This window comes from Pangasianodon hypophthalmus, chromosome 30, assembly GCF_027358585.1.
Source record: "Pangasianodon hypophthalmus isolate fPanHyp1 chromosome 30, fPanHyp1.pri, whole genome shotgun sequence".
In the NCBI taxonomy this organism is placed as follows: Eukaryota; Metazoa; Chordata; class Actinopteri; order Siluriformes; family Pangasiidae; genus Pangasianodon; species Pangasianodon hypophthalmus.
The window spans coordinates 5,268,573-5,281,628 of record NC_069739.1 but is presented as its reverse complement, the minus strand read 5'-3'; the positions used below and the strand labels follow the sequence as shown (position 1 = coordinate 5,281,628).

The window sequence follows — 13,056 nt, the reverse complement described above, 5'->3', positions numbered from 1 at the left end:
GAAGTACTTCAGTGAATTGAATCAGAAAACATGTCGAATCCAACCTTAGATACTGTTCTATGCTATTACAGGCTTTCAGTACGATCGCCAGAGTATCCCAATATCTAAAAAACTTTGGGAGTGCCAATATCCCTAAAAGGATTTCTCTAAAGCTTTATGACCGTATCTATTGGAAAAAAAATAAAAGTGCTTTATGAATAAAATGAATTGAATTATGTGGCTTTACGGTGCTTTAATGCTTTAACTCTGCTTTTGCTGCATTAGGCTTATATATATATATGAAATATGCATATATATATATATATATGAAAGCTTCATAGTCTGTGTCACACCTCAGTGTGTGTAGAGGACTTTAGGAGCTTAATAGCAAACACACTGTAGCAAATGTAAGCATGCTCACGCATGTGTGTGTGTGTGTGTGTGTGTGTGTGCGTGTGTGTGCAGAACTGCTGATATTTTCTAGCATGTAAAGAACTTCTGGCTAATTCAATTCTCCCCAGTGCCTTATTCATTATTTCGATTATTAGAGAAGGATGTGTTCTGGACAGCCCTGAATGTTTGCGGGCAGAGAAAATGCAAATGGTACGGCGTAGAGGAGGAGAGGAAGACGAGTCTGGAGAAAGAGGGATCTGGGGTGGTGACAGACAGGTACCCACACAGTGTCGAACTCAAACGCAGAGACAGAATAGCATTCTTCCTGCTTTCAAAACACACGCCTACGCGTGCACTCTCTCTGGATTTCTCATTGCTGCTTTCTCTCTCCCTTTCTCTCTCTCTTTCTGTCTCTGACTTTAATAGACTCACCTTCTCATAGTACTTGATCTCATATTCGGTGATGACTCCATTGGGCTGCTCGGGTTCCTGCCACGAGAGCTGGATGCTGTGCTCCTGCACGCGCTCCTTTATCACCTCGCTGACCTGAGACGGAGCTGAAACACACAGAGAGAAAGACTCAGAAAAGTTGCAACAGCTATATGTAAACTTTACAAACATCAGCCCACTAGATCCTATACTGCAAAAAATTTTTACACACATATACACACACAGAGACACACGCACACACACACGTGAATGCACCTCTCGACTGCTAGGCTGATGAATATTCACGTGGCGGCTCCCAAATGTTTACGGCTGGTAATGGAAATTTCAATTAGAGAGCAAACAGCGGAAGACAGCCTCATCCCACCCAGAAGGAAAAAGACATGTCTGCCTTGCGAACAGCAATTATGTCGAATTAATTCCAACCACGTGAGTGCCTCGCATGCCCCCCAAAGACAACCGAGACTCCACAAGCCTTTTTTTTTCTGCAGAGGCATTCGTGAAAACCATGACACACACATCTCCACTAATAAACATTCCAATTAACCACAGGCACTTGACGGCGCCTTGCTACGATCCTTCACCTTTTTTTCATCTTTCTTTGTCTTTTTTTGCCATCATGCTTGTTGATCATGTTGTTATTAGCCACTGTGGTGCCATTTCTATGATAATGCTAATCATATTTTTAGCACAGAGGTATTTCTAGCAAAAAATGAGCAGAAATTACATCCATCTACATTACCATATAACATGCTAGTATCCTGGAAAGTACTGCGTTTAAGTGTATGGAAGGAGTCTCCAGTGTCAGGGCTTTGGAACCGTCAGAAGTAAACCTGGAACTTTAAGTTTTGTAACCTTTCTTCGAAAGAAAGAATGAAAAGAGAGGCTATTGAGCGAATGACTGTGTATAGCTGCTATAACGTAAGTGAGAACAGGAAATAACTAACACTCAGAGACATGCTGTTACAGGAAAATACATCAGGGTGGTAACACTAAATTATTTTCAGGATTTTGAGTTGTTGAGTCGCATCATTCCACCATTTCCTTTAACAGTACACTCTGAAGTATTTTATTCCTTACATGTTGTTTAACACCTGAGAAAAAGTTCCTTTTTGACTGCAGTAACACTTCAATATCGGCGTCAAAATGATACCAGCTGTGAATACAATTTATTCAACATAAAAAAAAATCCTGTTTTCGATTTTGTTTTCAACACTAAATGCTATCATGGTTGGAGTGCGATTTGGATGTCTGCCATTAAGACGAGTGCATTGCAAGTGAGCTACCACTCACACCGCGAGGATACCAGTAACAAAAATGCACAAAAAATGAAAAGGAAAATAAAAATAAACAAAAACTCTCACGAGAACCTTTAGCTGAACGGTGAAAAGCATTATGAGGTAAACACTGGAGGTCGTGACCTCGCTGGTCCAGGTCTTTCCTCTGCACTGACCCGTTGTGAATGAGAGACTGCGGATTAAATTCGGATTTTGAGCATCTGACACTAATGCAAACGGCAGCGCGTGCCTCCAGACTGCACCAGTCAAACTCTGTTTTGACATGTCTCATGTAATCGAACTCAAACAGTGTGACTGCAGTAGCGTCACTACACACACACACACACACATATATATATATATATATATATATATATATATGCTAACACACCAGTCTGAGCTCAGCAATAATGTACTGCAGAGTTCACAAAACCCTCAACATCATATTCTAAAATAACATGCAAACAAACCTATAAAAACGATCTATGTAAGGAATGATCATCTCACACCGATGCTGCTTTGCTACAAATTCAGTCACCGACATTTCATAATCCAAGCTCCGGTTTTAACTTTGCTGCTAAGCTTCCTTTCATTCACATTTCTTCGCAATGTTGCTCCATTGACAGACATTGTATGCAGCGAGTGTCAATTACCCAAGAGGACGAGGCATATAGCGATGGCGATGGCGAGGTTTTGCAATTTAATATGACACTTGTACACTTGAGAAGGTTCGAAGCTGAGTAATTGGATATTTTAGCCTCTTCACTGTTTGTCTGTCACTTGATGGGTGGTTTGGTGTGCGAGGCTAAAGGGCCTTTCACAATGGCTGCCTCTTTACCATAGAGATGGAGGACAGGATGGACGGCCTGGCTATTATTGGAGGACATGGAGAGGTCCTCGCACACTGTTTTAATGTCCTGTATTTAAAAACCTGCTGTATTTTAGTTTGTTTTCAATGAAAAGCACTCAAATGTGACTTTAACCATTATATATGGAGTCAAAAAATTGCTCCAGAGCAATTGAGTTTTGGGCTTCTAACTTTGTTTTCAACTCTGCATTAAAAATAAAACCAGTTACATCAAACTACTTCGTGCTCAAGCTAAAGGTAGCCTAAGATATCAGTGCTTAGTTAGCTAAATAACAACAAAAAAACACTAACCCTAGCTACAGTAGTAGTGTTTAATTGCAAATACAACTGAATCCGCATTAATTTGCATTAACCACATAAAAATAGCATCCATCAAATATTTACTGGAAAAAAAATAGTATAGTATTCTTACTATACTATATAGTATAGTAAGAAAATACACACTTTCACTTGATGCTAACTTTGCCTGGTCAGGTGACATATCAAAACAAAGCCAGACAAAAGCCTACTACACTGTGCTCAAGCTAATGTTAGCTAACCAGTATCTAGCTAGCTAAACAACAAACAGAAATCTAGCATTAACTAGCTGTCCATTCCAAATCAAATTTAATCTGAATTAGCCTAAATGTATGATGGTTAGCTAGCATCTCTAACTAATATTTATTTCAAAAAAGATACAGTAACTAAATAATCATACACAAAATCTTAATTAGATATTTTCATTTGATGCTAACTTTGCCTGGTCAGGCAACAGGAAACTACTTTGTGCTTAAGCTAATGTTAGCTACACACTGTTCAAAAGCTAGAAAACAAGAAGGGTTACTGGGTTTGTCCCTCTGAGGCAATAGCAAAAAAGTTCTGTGTAGATTCTGGCTACATTTTAATTGCTAACTACTTAGCGAGCTGGCTAATGTACCACAGGTGGCATAATATTTTCACAAAAGCTAGGGTTAGCATGTGGTTACTAAATGGTTATTAAATTACTAGCATAACACTAGCTGATGATTTGTGACTTCGTTTTGGTGATATTTCAAAGATTAGCTGAATATTTGAGTGTCTTACTGTCTGAGAGGAAAAGAAAAATTAATGCTAATATGAGATTTGTCTTTCATTGGTATTTTTAACCAGTGCTCTGTAACTGCCATTAATGACACGCTTGACATTAATGACATCAGCCAGACTCACTGACTTTTAGCACACCTGAGGGGTGATACGTCGCAAAAAAAGTGCAAAATTGTCCAGAGACTGGACAGCCAACATTAGCAACATTAGCGTGGGTATTAGCGACCTTCTGAAACCTCATACTAATTCAGGCGGAAGCGAGCTTCCATCATGTCCTGCATTAGAATACATTAGAGCTACATTATGCATGGGGATTTTTAATATTCTCGACTTTCTCCTCCATCTCTCTGTCTATGTCACCCCCTCCCCCACTCCTCATCTCCTCTCTCTCTCTTTCTACCTTTAGCAGGAGGGAAATGTCACTTCATTATAAAAACTTCATTATAAAAGTTTCATCATGTTTCTTTTTTTTTTTTCTTTTTCTTGGCTCAGGAAAGATGGTGATGAGTGGAATGTATAAGCTCATTTCTTTCAATTAGGAAAGCTATTCAAGTCAAGACTGAACACAGACGGATTCCTCGTACGCCCACTCTCAAGCCTTATCCCTGCTAAATTTTCAATTACTCACGCGGGAAATCAAGACATGTGCTTTCTGATGATGCGGGAATTAAGCATGCGAGGGCCAGATTGCTGCTTCGGCTCAGCACATGCTGTTAGATATACGTGCGATGACCTCATTTTAGCGTGATGGAGCAGATTCTGATAGCGGCGTAATTTGATGCGTCACAGGAAATGGTGCAGACGGCAATGGTGTGGAAAGGGTGGGAAAGGGTGTGTGTGTTTGTGTGTGTGTGTATATTAGTAAAGCAGAACATGTGCAGTAGCCTCTGGCTCTAATCTCACTGGTCAGAGCTTTGAAGCCTATTCCAGCAGTCAATGGACAGAGAGAGAGAGAGAGAGAGAGAGAGAGAGAGAGAGAGAGAGAGAGAGAGAAAGAGAGAGAAGGAAGTGTCCAAGATCAAAATTGACCCTCCCAAAGGGATGCCAATGTCTGTAACGTGTTTTTTGTTGTTGTTGTTGTTGTTGTTGCTTTTTTGGTTTTATAAACAATTTTCAAATCTTGTTGGTCATACAAAGATTCTAGCACTTTAACATACCAACAACCAAACAAATAGACAAAACAAAGCAAACAACCAAGTAACTAACTAAATAAATAAATAAATGAAAGCAAACAACTAATTAACTAAATAAATAAAACAACTAAAATGAACAAACAAGTAACAAATAGGGGTGTAATGATACACTCCGGTAACGTTTCGATTTGATTCACGATACTGCGTTCACGATTCGATTCAATTTGATTCTCAGAAAAAAATTTCAACAAAATTTGAATGAAGAAGAATCATGACTGAAAAGATTTCTTTTTTATTTCTGAATCATAACCAATGCAAAACAGTGTGCATTTTTGACTGTATTAAATTAAATAAATTAAAAATTGCTATGAACAGAGGTTCAATATCATAAACAAAATGTAATACAGGTCACCATATCTTGAATATAAATAAATAAATTTAGAAATTCTCCCAAAAAATTGTGAGTGAATAAACAAAGCTTCTGACTATGGGACTTTGAAAATGACTGATTGAATCATAATGAGCTCCATAGCAGAAAAAGAGCTCCAAAGTCGGTTAGACTGCCCGGTTTCTGCGGCCTCTTTCTCAGGCACCATAGATCACAGAGACGCAGGGCTGGTGTTGTCTGAAAGCTACTGTAGAGCTCTTTTTAATCATTATAACCATTATTCGGTTGGTACCATATTACTTATAAGGCGTGTTGCTCATTGCAATCCAGAGCTATTGGACTATCGGTCACTTCAAAAATGTAGACTCCTGTTTCGGCAGTGAAACATGAATCTCGCAGGCTCTCCAGGAATGAACGCTATCATGTGACCAGCGTGCTCTCTATGTATTTTAACTCTATGGGTTGCACAGATTGGGACCTTCAAAAAGTTTTCAAAAAGCGCAACTGCATTACATGCATAATTTCCATGTAGCAGATCTTCACAATTTTGCATCATGATGCCTCATGCCACAATGTGTCATTACACCCCTAATCACAAATAAATAAATAAATAAAGCAAATAAAACAAACAAACAATGCAACCAATAATGAAACTGTTCAACACTTTTCCACTGCAAAGGTGGTGGCCCTTGCCTGCCAGAATTGGTTTGGTTCCAGTGCCAAAATGCTTTTGGCATCATTTAGTTACCATAACAGAAAGCTTGTTTTTTTTTTTTTTTTTTGCAATCCTGAGTGTATTCTTCACACCTGCAATATGCTCTCTCCAATGCAAAGCCAAGCCCCAGTCCAAATCCAAACACGCTTTTTCATTGGAACATGATGAATATCCTTCCCGGAGCTAATCGATTCTTACACATCACTTGATCAACATGTTACTGCCTGTCATCCACTTGTTGCAAATAAGTATGACGCACATGTTGCACATCAGGGTAGTCTTATTCAAACTGGAACACGCTAGCTTGGAGGAAAACGTTACGCAGCAATTCTGGAGGGGGGAGACAGAAAATCAGTGTAGAATATAAAGAACTAAAGTTAGCTGAAAAGTGTTCTCCAAGGAGTCTTTAAAAGTTTCAGCTTAACGCTGAATGGTCAACTTATTGTTAATGCTCTTATAGTTATGTATTAGTAGTTATTTTGGGTCTTAAACTGGTACAAACATGGAGTTTCAGCCACAGCTCCAGTACGAGGAAAATATTGGTGGAAAAAGGGTACTGGAGGTATGTGAGAGGAGAGAAAAGAGATGTGTAGGCGAAGAGTAGAGAGGAGTGTGTTCTCTCAGTTGGTAGGGGCTCAGTGAGTCAGAAAATAGAGCAAGTAGCCATTGATGTCCAGCACTTTGATGAATGTGGAGAGGAACTGATGGTACTGCAGTGACAACATTTTCTCTCCCACTCGCTCACTCACTCGCTCCCCGGACCGGAATGAGCCTCTTCAGCCACCGTAACGGAGAGCTTTGTCAGCTTCAAATAGAGCGAGGCCAGAGAGGCACTCCAGCCCAGGCACGCACACACACACACGTACACCCCACATGGACACGCACCGAATCCTCCCTGTTTAGTCAAATATGAACCGATGACTCACACCAGTAATTTATGTGTCTCGGTTTTGACTGTAGTCATCAGTCCGTTTGCTTGAATAAAAAAATAACATGGGTGAAAGCGTAGAGGGGAAGTCCACACTTTAAAGCTAAGCCCCATCTGCACTTTGTATATTTTATAGCTGCATTCTGTTCCAGCTCTGGTGCGTCAACCTGGATGAGAAAATTCAGCGATGACACAGTTTCCCAGTAAATACAAAAAATAAATATCTGCAGGATATTTAGCCAGATTGTGGTGCCGGGTCATTGATTATTTTCGTGTTTTATTCCACACTTTTTTCTCATCTCAGACAACTGGGTCTCTCAATAGGCACTTTCATTCACTGCTTAACACCTTCCACTGAATTAGCACTTAAGTACAAACTATTCTGACTTATATTACTGACAAAAATTCTAATCTTATTTTTCAAAATCACATTAATCCTTCCTCAGACGTCAGGCGACACAAGATGTCTGGACCCTCCTACGTACAGCATGACCACATTATTCATCCATCCTACATTCATTTCCGTTCCGTTGGTGCTGAATCTGGAGGCTATTTTTTTTCCCTCCAAACGTAATATACGAGCGCGTAACTAAAGTGAATTTAAATGACAGTGATGGAAAATCATCTGCCTGTTTCTCACAATCAGCGGCACTAAAGGTGGAGAAAAGCGTATTTCCCAAAAGATCCGAGAACCTCGGCGCATATTAAATGAAAATGCAGCAACACGGTTACGTTATTGCGTTGGAACATTTTGCACCGTGCGGAATAAACTCGTGCTCTACAAGCTTCCAAGTGAGTCGCTGGACCGTTTTCATCAGAACCCACCGCTGCCGAGGTCACACTAAACGCAATCATTTGGTTGCGCAAACAACATGCACGTCATATCCATATATTCACCCTGACATTTCACAATAACAAAGTGCACCACTTAATGCACTAAAACTCAGCCTTACTCAGTGATGTTGTACTTGTAGTACATCTTAATACCTTTAGTACTTATTATAGAAATGAAGTCAAACCCATAAAGCCTAATGATGCAAAAAAGAAAGCTTTTCAGCATTGTTACACTTTCAGCCAAAAATGTAAAAAAAAAATTGCCCCAAATACAATAAATGTGTTCATAGAGCACACACACACACACATACACACATACACACACACACACAATGCAGGAAAAAACAGACTCTTGCTCACTATAAAAGCAGTTTAGCGAACACACTGCACTTTATTTACAGCCTCGGCTGACCTTTTGCAAAATGAGCAGCTACAAGATGCAGCTTTCTGCTCCACGGACTCAAAAGCCTTGATGGGTTTCATCTTAATAAAACTGCATGCTGGAGCTTTCGGTAAACAAGCTAAAGAGCGCCGACCTCGTCATCTCAGAACAATGCTGAGGTAATGCCTGAGGCCACAGACACACACAAACAGATACATACAAATACACAAATCTGACACGCACAAAACAAACGCTACTGTAAAAAGCTTTTTTTTTTTTTTTTTTTTTTTTGCGGAGCGAAACCGGTTCTTTTAATCACTTTAATCAAAAACTTGTGTAAACATGTCATTTTATTTTTCTCATATGAGATTGCATAATTCTTCTGTTTAAAAAAAAAAAAAAGTTCCAATTCTCGTTGACAGGAATCAGGTGGGATCATGAAGATTATATAGTCTTACAAAGAGTGTGTTAATTTAAAGTGTTAAGAAACGACAATGCTCAGCAGTCGCTGTGGTTTAAATATAATAACTTAAGCCTATAATAACTTAAGCCTAACACTTTGTATCCAAGATTCGTCTTCAGTGTTTGTAGTGATGCTTTTTAGTTCACCCATGAACACAAGTCAAATTTAAGTAACATTACATTTAATAGCAAGTACACATTGTAAGCTAATTACACTTCTTAACTTGTAGCTTACAAATTCAGAACTTGTAGCTTACAAATTCATCTGTTGAATTCATAGCAACATTCCTACCGTAATACACTGAATAACAGAAACTGAAACTATACATAGCGAGCTAATTCATAACTTGTACCTTACAAGTACATAAATAGAAGGTTGTAGCAAAAAGTCTATAACTTTAGCTTACAAGTTCATAATTTGTAGCATTCGCATCCATCGGTTGAACTCATAGCTACATTTCTACCATCATACATTTAATAATAATAAAAAAAAACCAACTATATACAAAGTGACCTAACTACACTTAACTTGTAGTTTGTACATCCATAACTTGTAGCTTAGAAGACCATCTGTTGAACTCATAGCTACATTTCTACCATCATACATTTAATAACAAAAACATCTACATACACAGTGACCTAATTACACTTAACTTGTAGTTTGTACGTCCATAACTTGTAGCTTACAAGTCCATCTGTTGAACTCATTACACTTCTGCAGTAATACACTTAATTACAGAAATTGAAACTATACACAAATTACATAACTATACATAGTCACTATACATAGTCAGCTAAGAACAAGTCATGACTTCTAGGTTACAAGTCCATAACTTGTAGCTTAAGAGTCCATTTGTTGAACTCATAGCTACATTTCTGCCATTTTGACTAACGTTATTCTCTAACAACCTTTCTGCTTGTTAGATACCTAGCGCTAGTTAGGCTTAAAATTTTGTAGCAAACTCTGCATTCAGGTTCATTATTAGTTTGCGACACTTGTTCGTGTTTACGTGTCAAAAAATATGACACGTATTCTGGATTTGACTGAAAAAAATGACCTTTAAGCGCATCACTAACTGCAATTACCTTAAACAAGTCTTTAACATGAACACAATGATTTCTCAAACAACGTTTAATTTTCAGATAAACCAACTGAGGTTTTTTTTTTAATTAGCTTTTGGTAAGTGCTGAAAAGCAAACCGTTCTGGGTAGCGGACTCAGATGGCAGATGTGAAAATCTGAAATTAAAATTGTGTTGAGGAAAGTGAACAGACGTTATGGTCACTGAGGAGTAAACCTGCGTTTATTAGCGGAATATCTCCGTCATCTGGAAGGTGATCGTATTCATCAGACCTCATATGCTTCTTAATCACCAATCTGGACAAGGGCCATGCAGTAATTTCTCTAACACACACACGCACACATGGGCTGGACACACTCCACCGAGTGAGGTATGAGACGGGCCGAGACGTGTCTTCACACAGGGAAAAGAGATGTTTTTGGAGTATTTGCGAGTCAACAAAATGGGGTGATATTTATCTTTTACACTCCATGTAGATGCTGCATATTAAGCTTTAGGGCTTAGCAGACACCCAAACACATGTGCACACACACATACACACAACTACACTGTATTATATAGTGCTAAACATAAACAGATAAATTGTACACATGTTCACTAAAGGGATTTGGGATAGAATTTTGATTCCAAGGCAAACTTTTTAACATGTCTAAGAAACTTGTGTGTGAGAATTGTATAAATTTAGCAACTAAAAAAATGAGGGTTAGAAATATCTATCAAGATAGCTAGCAAACTATCAAGCTAGCTATCAAACTTTTAAGCTAGCTATCAAGCTATCACGCTAGAGAGCAAACTGTCAAGCTAGCTATCTAACTATGAAGCTAGTGAGCAAACTATCAAGCTAGCTAGAATCCGTCAAGCTAGTGAGCAAACTGTCAAGCTAGCTAGCAAACCATCAAACTAGTTTGCAAACTATCAAGCTAGCTAGCAAACTGTCAAGCTAGCTATCATACTGTCAAACTAGTGAGAAAACTATCAAGCTAGTTAGCAAACTGTCAAGCTAACTAGCAAACTATCAAGCAAGATAGAAATCTAACCATCAGACTAGCTTGCAAGCTATAAAAATAGCTAGCTAACACTATCTGACAGTTGCTCATCAAGAGATTATTAACCTGTGAGTTTAACCCATTAACATCTTGGCTAATTTTTTCAAATATTCGTCTAAAAGCACATTATTCAGTAACTACGTTGAATTATTCAGTAACTACAGTGAAGCTAATTAGCAAAGGTATGCAGTTATGAGAGTGAGTAATGACAAGTCCGGGGAGGGAAAGTATAAGAAGTTAACCTTTAAACAACACTGATTTATCAAGCTAAGCTAATCCTCAAGGTGATCCCATGACTGAGGTGCCATTTTTGTCCCATAAACTCACATAATGTAAAGGTAAAAGATATTTGCTAGTGAACTACATTTTGCGTGTTTGCTAATTCTATGCTAAAACATACAACCCTGTTACTTATTAAAGAGCAAAATATAACCATTTTCAGTGTAGAAACCTTTTAAAATGTGAGACTGCTCTTGAGATGGGTTAAATATTGAAGATATTGTTAGCTAGGAGCTGTAAATAAACTTCAGTTAGCTAACTGTGCTAATAATAATAATGCTAGCAGGGTATAGGATTTAAATAAACACAGACACACACAGATATAAATACACACTATGTCATAGGGCTGCTGGGTCTTAGCCAATCACACACCACCATGCTTTATCATACTGAATCATACACTCGCATCCCATCAGCCAGACAAACACTCTGACACACATAGATACACTGTAGCTCATCAGGTTATTCACCCACACACAGACACACACATACACACACAAACACACACACTGAACACTCCGACACAGTCGCATGCACTAATAGATCTGTATCCAGTCTCCAGACTCCCACAGGACACACAGATTAGCATGAGATCATATCAACCGCAATTAACAGCCGTGAGAACGAGTGATCAGTGCCTCATTCGGAACGAAAGACAGAAAGCAAGAGATTAAGGAAGAGATAGAGAGAGAGAGAGAGAGAGAGAGAGAGAGAGCAAAAGAAGGAGTATGAGAATATTCAAGAGTAAAAAAGACAGAGAGAGAAAGCGTTAACAAATACAAAATTAAACAGGTGTTGAATAAAAAGAATGAGAGAGAACAAGAGAGAGAGAGACAGAGAGAGAATCAGAGTGAAAAAGAAACAGGGTGACAAGAAGAAATAGAGCAAAAGAGAAACAGCATTCGAGAGACAAAGAAAATATGATAGAAACGAGGAAGATACATAGAGAGACAAATATACATTAGAGGATGGGAGAGAGAAAGAAAAGGGAGGATCATATACTGAAAAACTGCAGAAAGTAAGTGTGAGTAGAAAAAGAGAGAAAGAGGTTTACAGGCATATAGAGTGAAAGAAAAAGACAGGACGTTTGAAAATGATGGAGAATCAGAGAGACAGAGAGACGTGGGGACAGTGAGAATTAGAAATATAGACAGAGAAAAGAAAGAGAAAAAAGGGAGAAAATAGAGGATAAGAGAAACAGATGACTATAGAGATATGAAAAGTTGAGGATGATAAAGAATATGCGAGAGAGGGTAAGAGAGAGAGAGAGAGAGAGAGAAAGAGAGTGAGAGATAGTGACAGACAACAAGCTTGAGAAATTAGAGACAGGATGATAGAGAGAATCAGAGGAGGATAAGAGAGAAGAAGACAGGCTTATAGATAGAGACAGCAAGAGTAAGAAGAGTAAGTTAAGTGAGGGAATGATTGAGAGTCAGAGTGAGACAGAAAGATAAATCATAGAGGAGAGAGAGACATACAGAGTTGGAAAGAAAGAGAATCCAGGAAAAGAGAGAGAATGAGAGGAGGAGGTTGAAAAAAAGAGAAACAGAGGTGATTAGAGGAGAGAGATGGAAAAACATGAAATGAAACAGGCTTCCTGGGCTCCAAAATCCTGCACAAGGACGACAATGTCCCCTTCAAAAGAGCGGCCAAATTCATTTTCCATCCCCTGGCCCTGACCTCATCCTGCCCCTCCCCTCTTTCTCTCTCTTCTTATAATCCCTCGCTCTATCCCTCTCATTGTCATCACCTCAGGCTGGGGTTCAGGTTGGACAGGGAGGG

General features: G+C 38.8%; 1 protein-coding gene across 7 annotated transcripts in view; it reads right to left on the bottom strand.

The window, feature by feature from the left end:
* Positions 1–13,056, bottom strand: part of epha7 (eph receptor A7) — a 77,852-nt gene that overhangs the window by 17,881 nt on the left and 46,915 nt on the right. For all 7 annotated transcript variants that reach the window (XM_053231746.1, XM_053231750.1, XM_053231747.1 and 4 more), the window contains exon 6: positions 805–929. In XM_053231746.1, the coding sequence (XP_053087721.1) occupies positions 805–929 (125 nt within the window). The remainder of the gene's footprint in view (positions 1–804; positions 930–13,056) is intronic.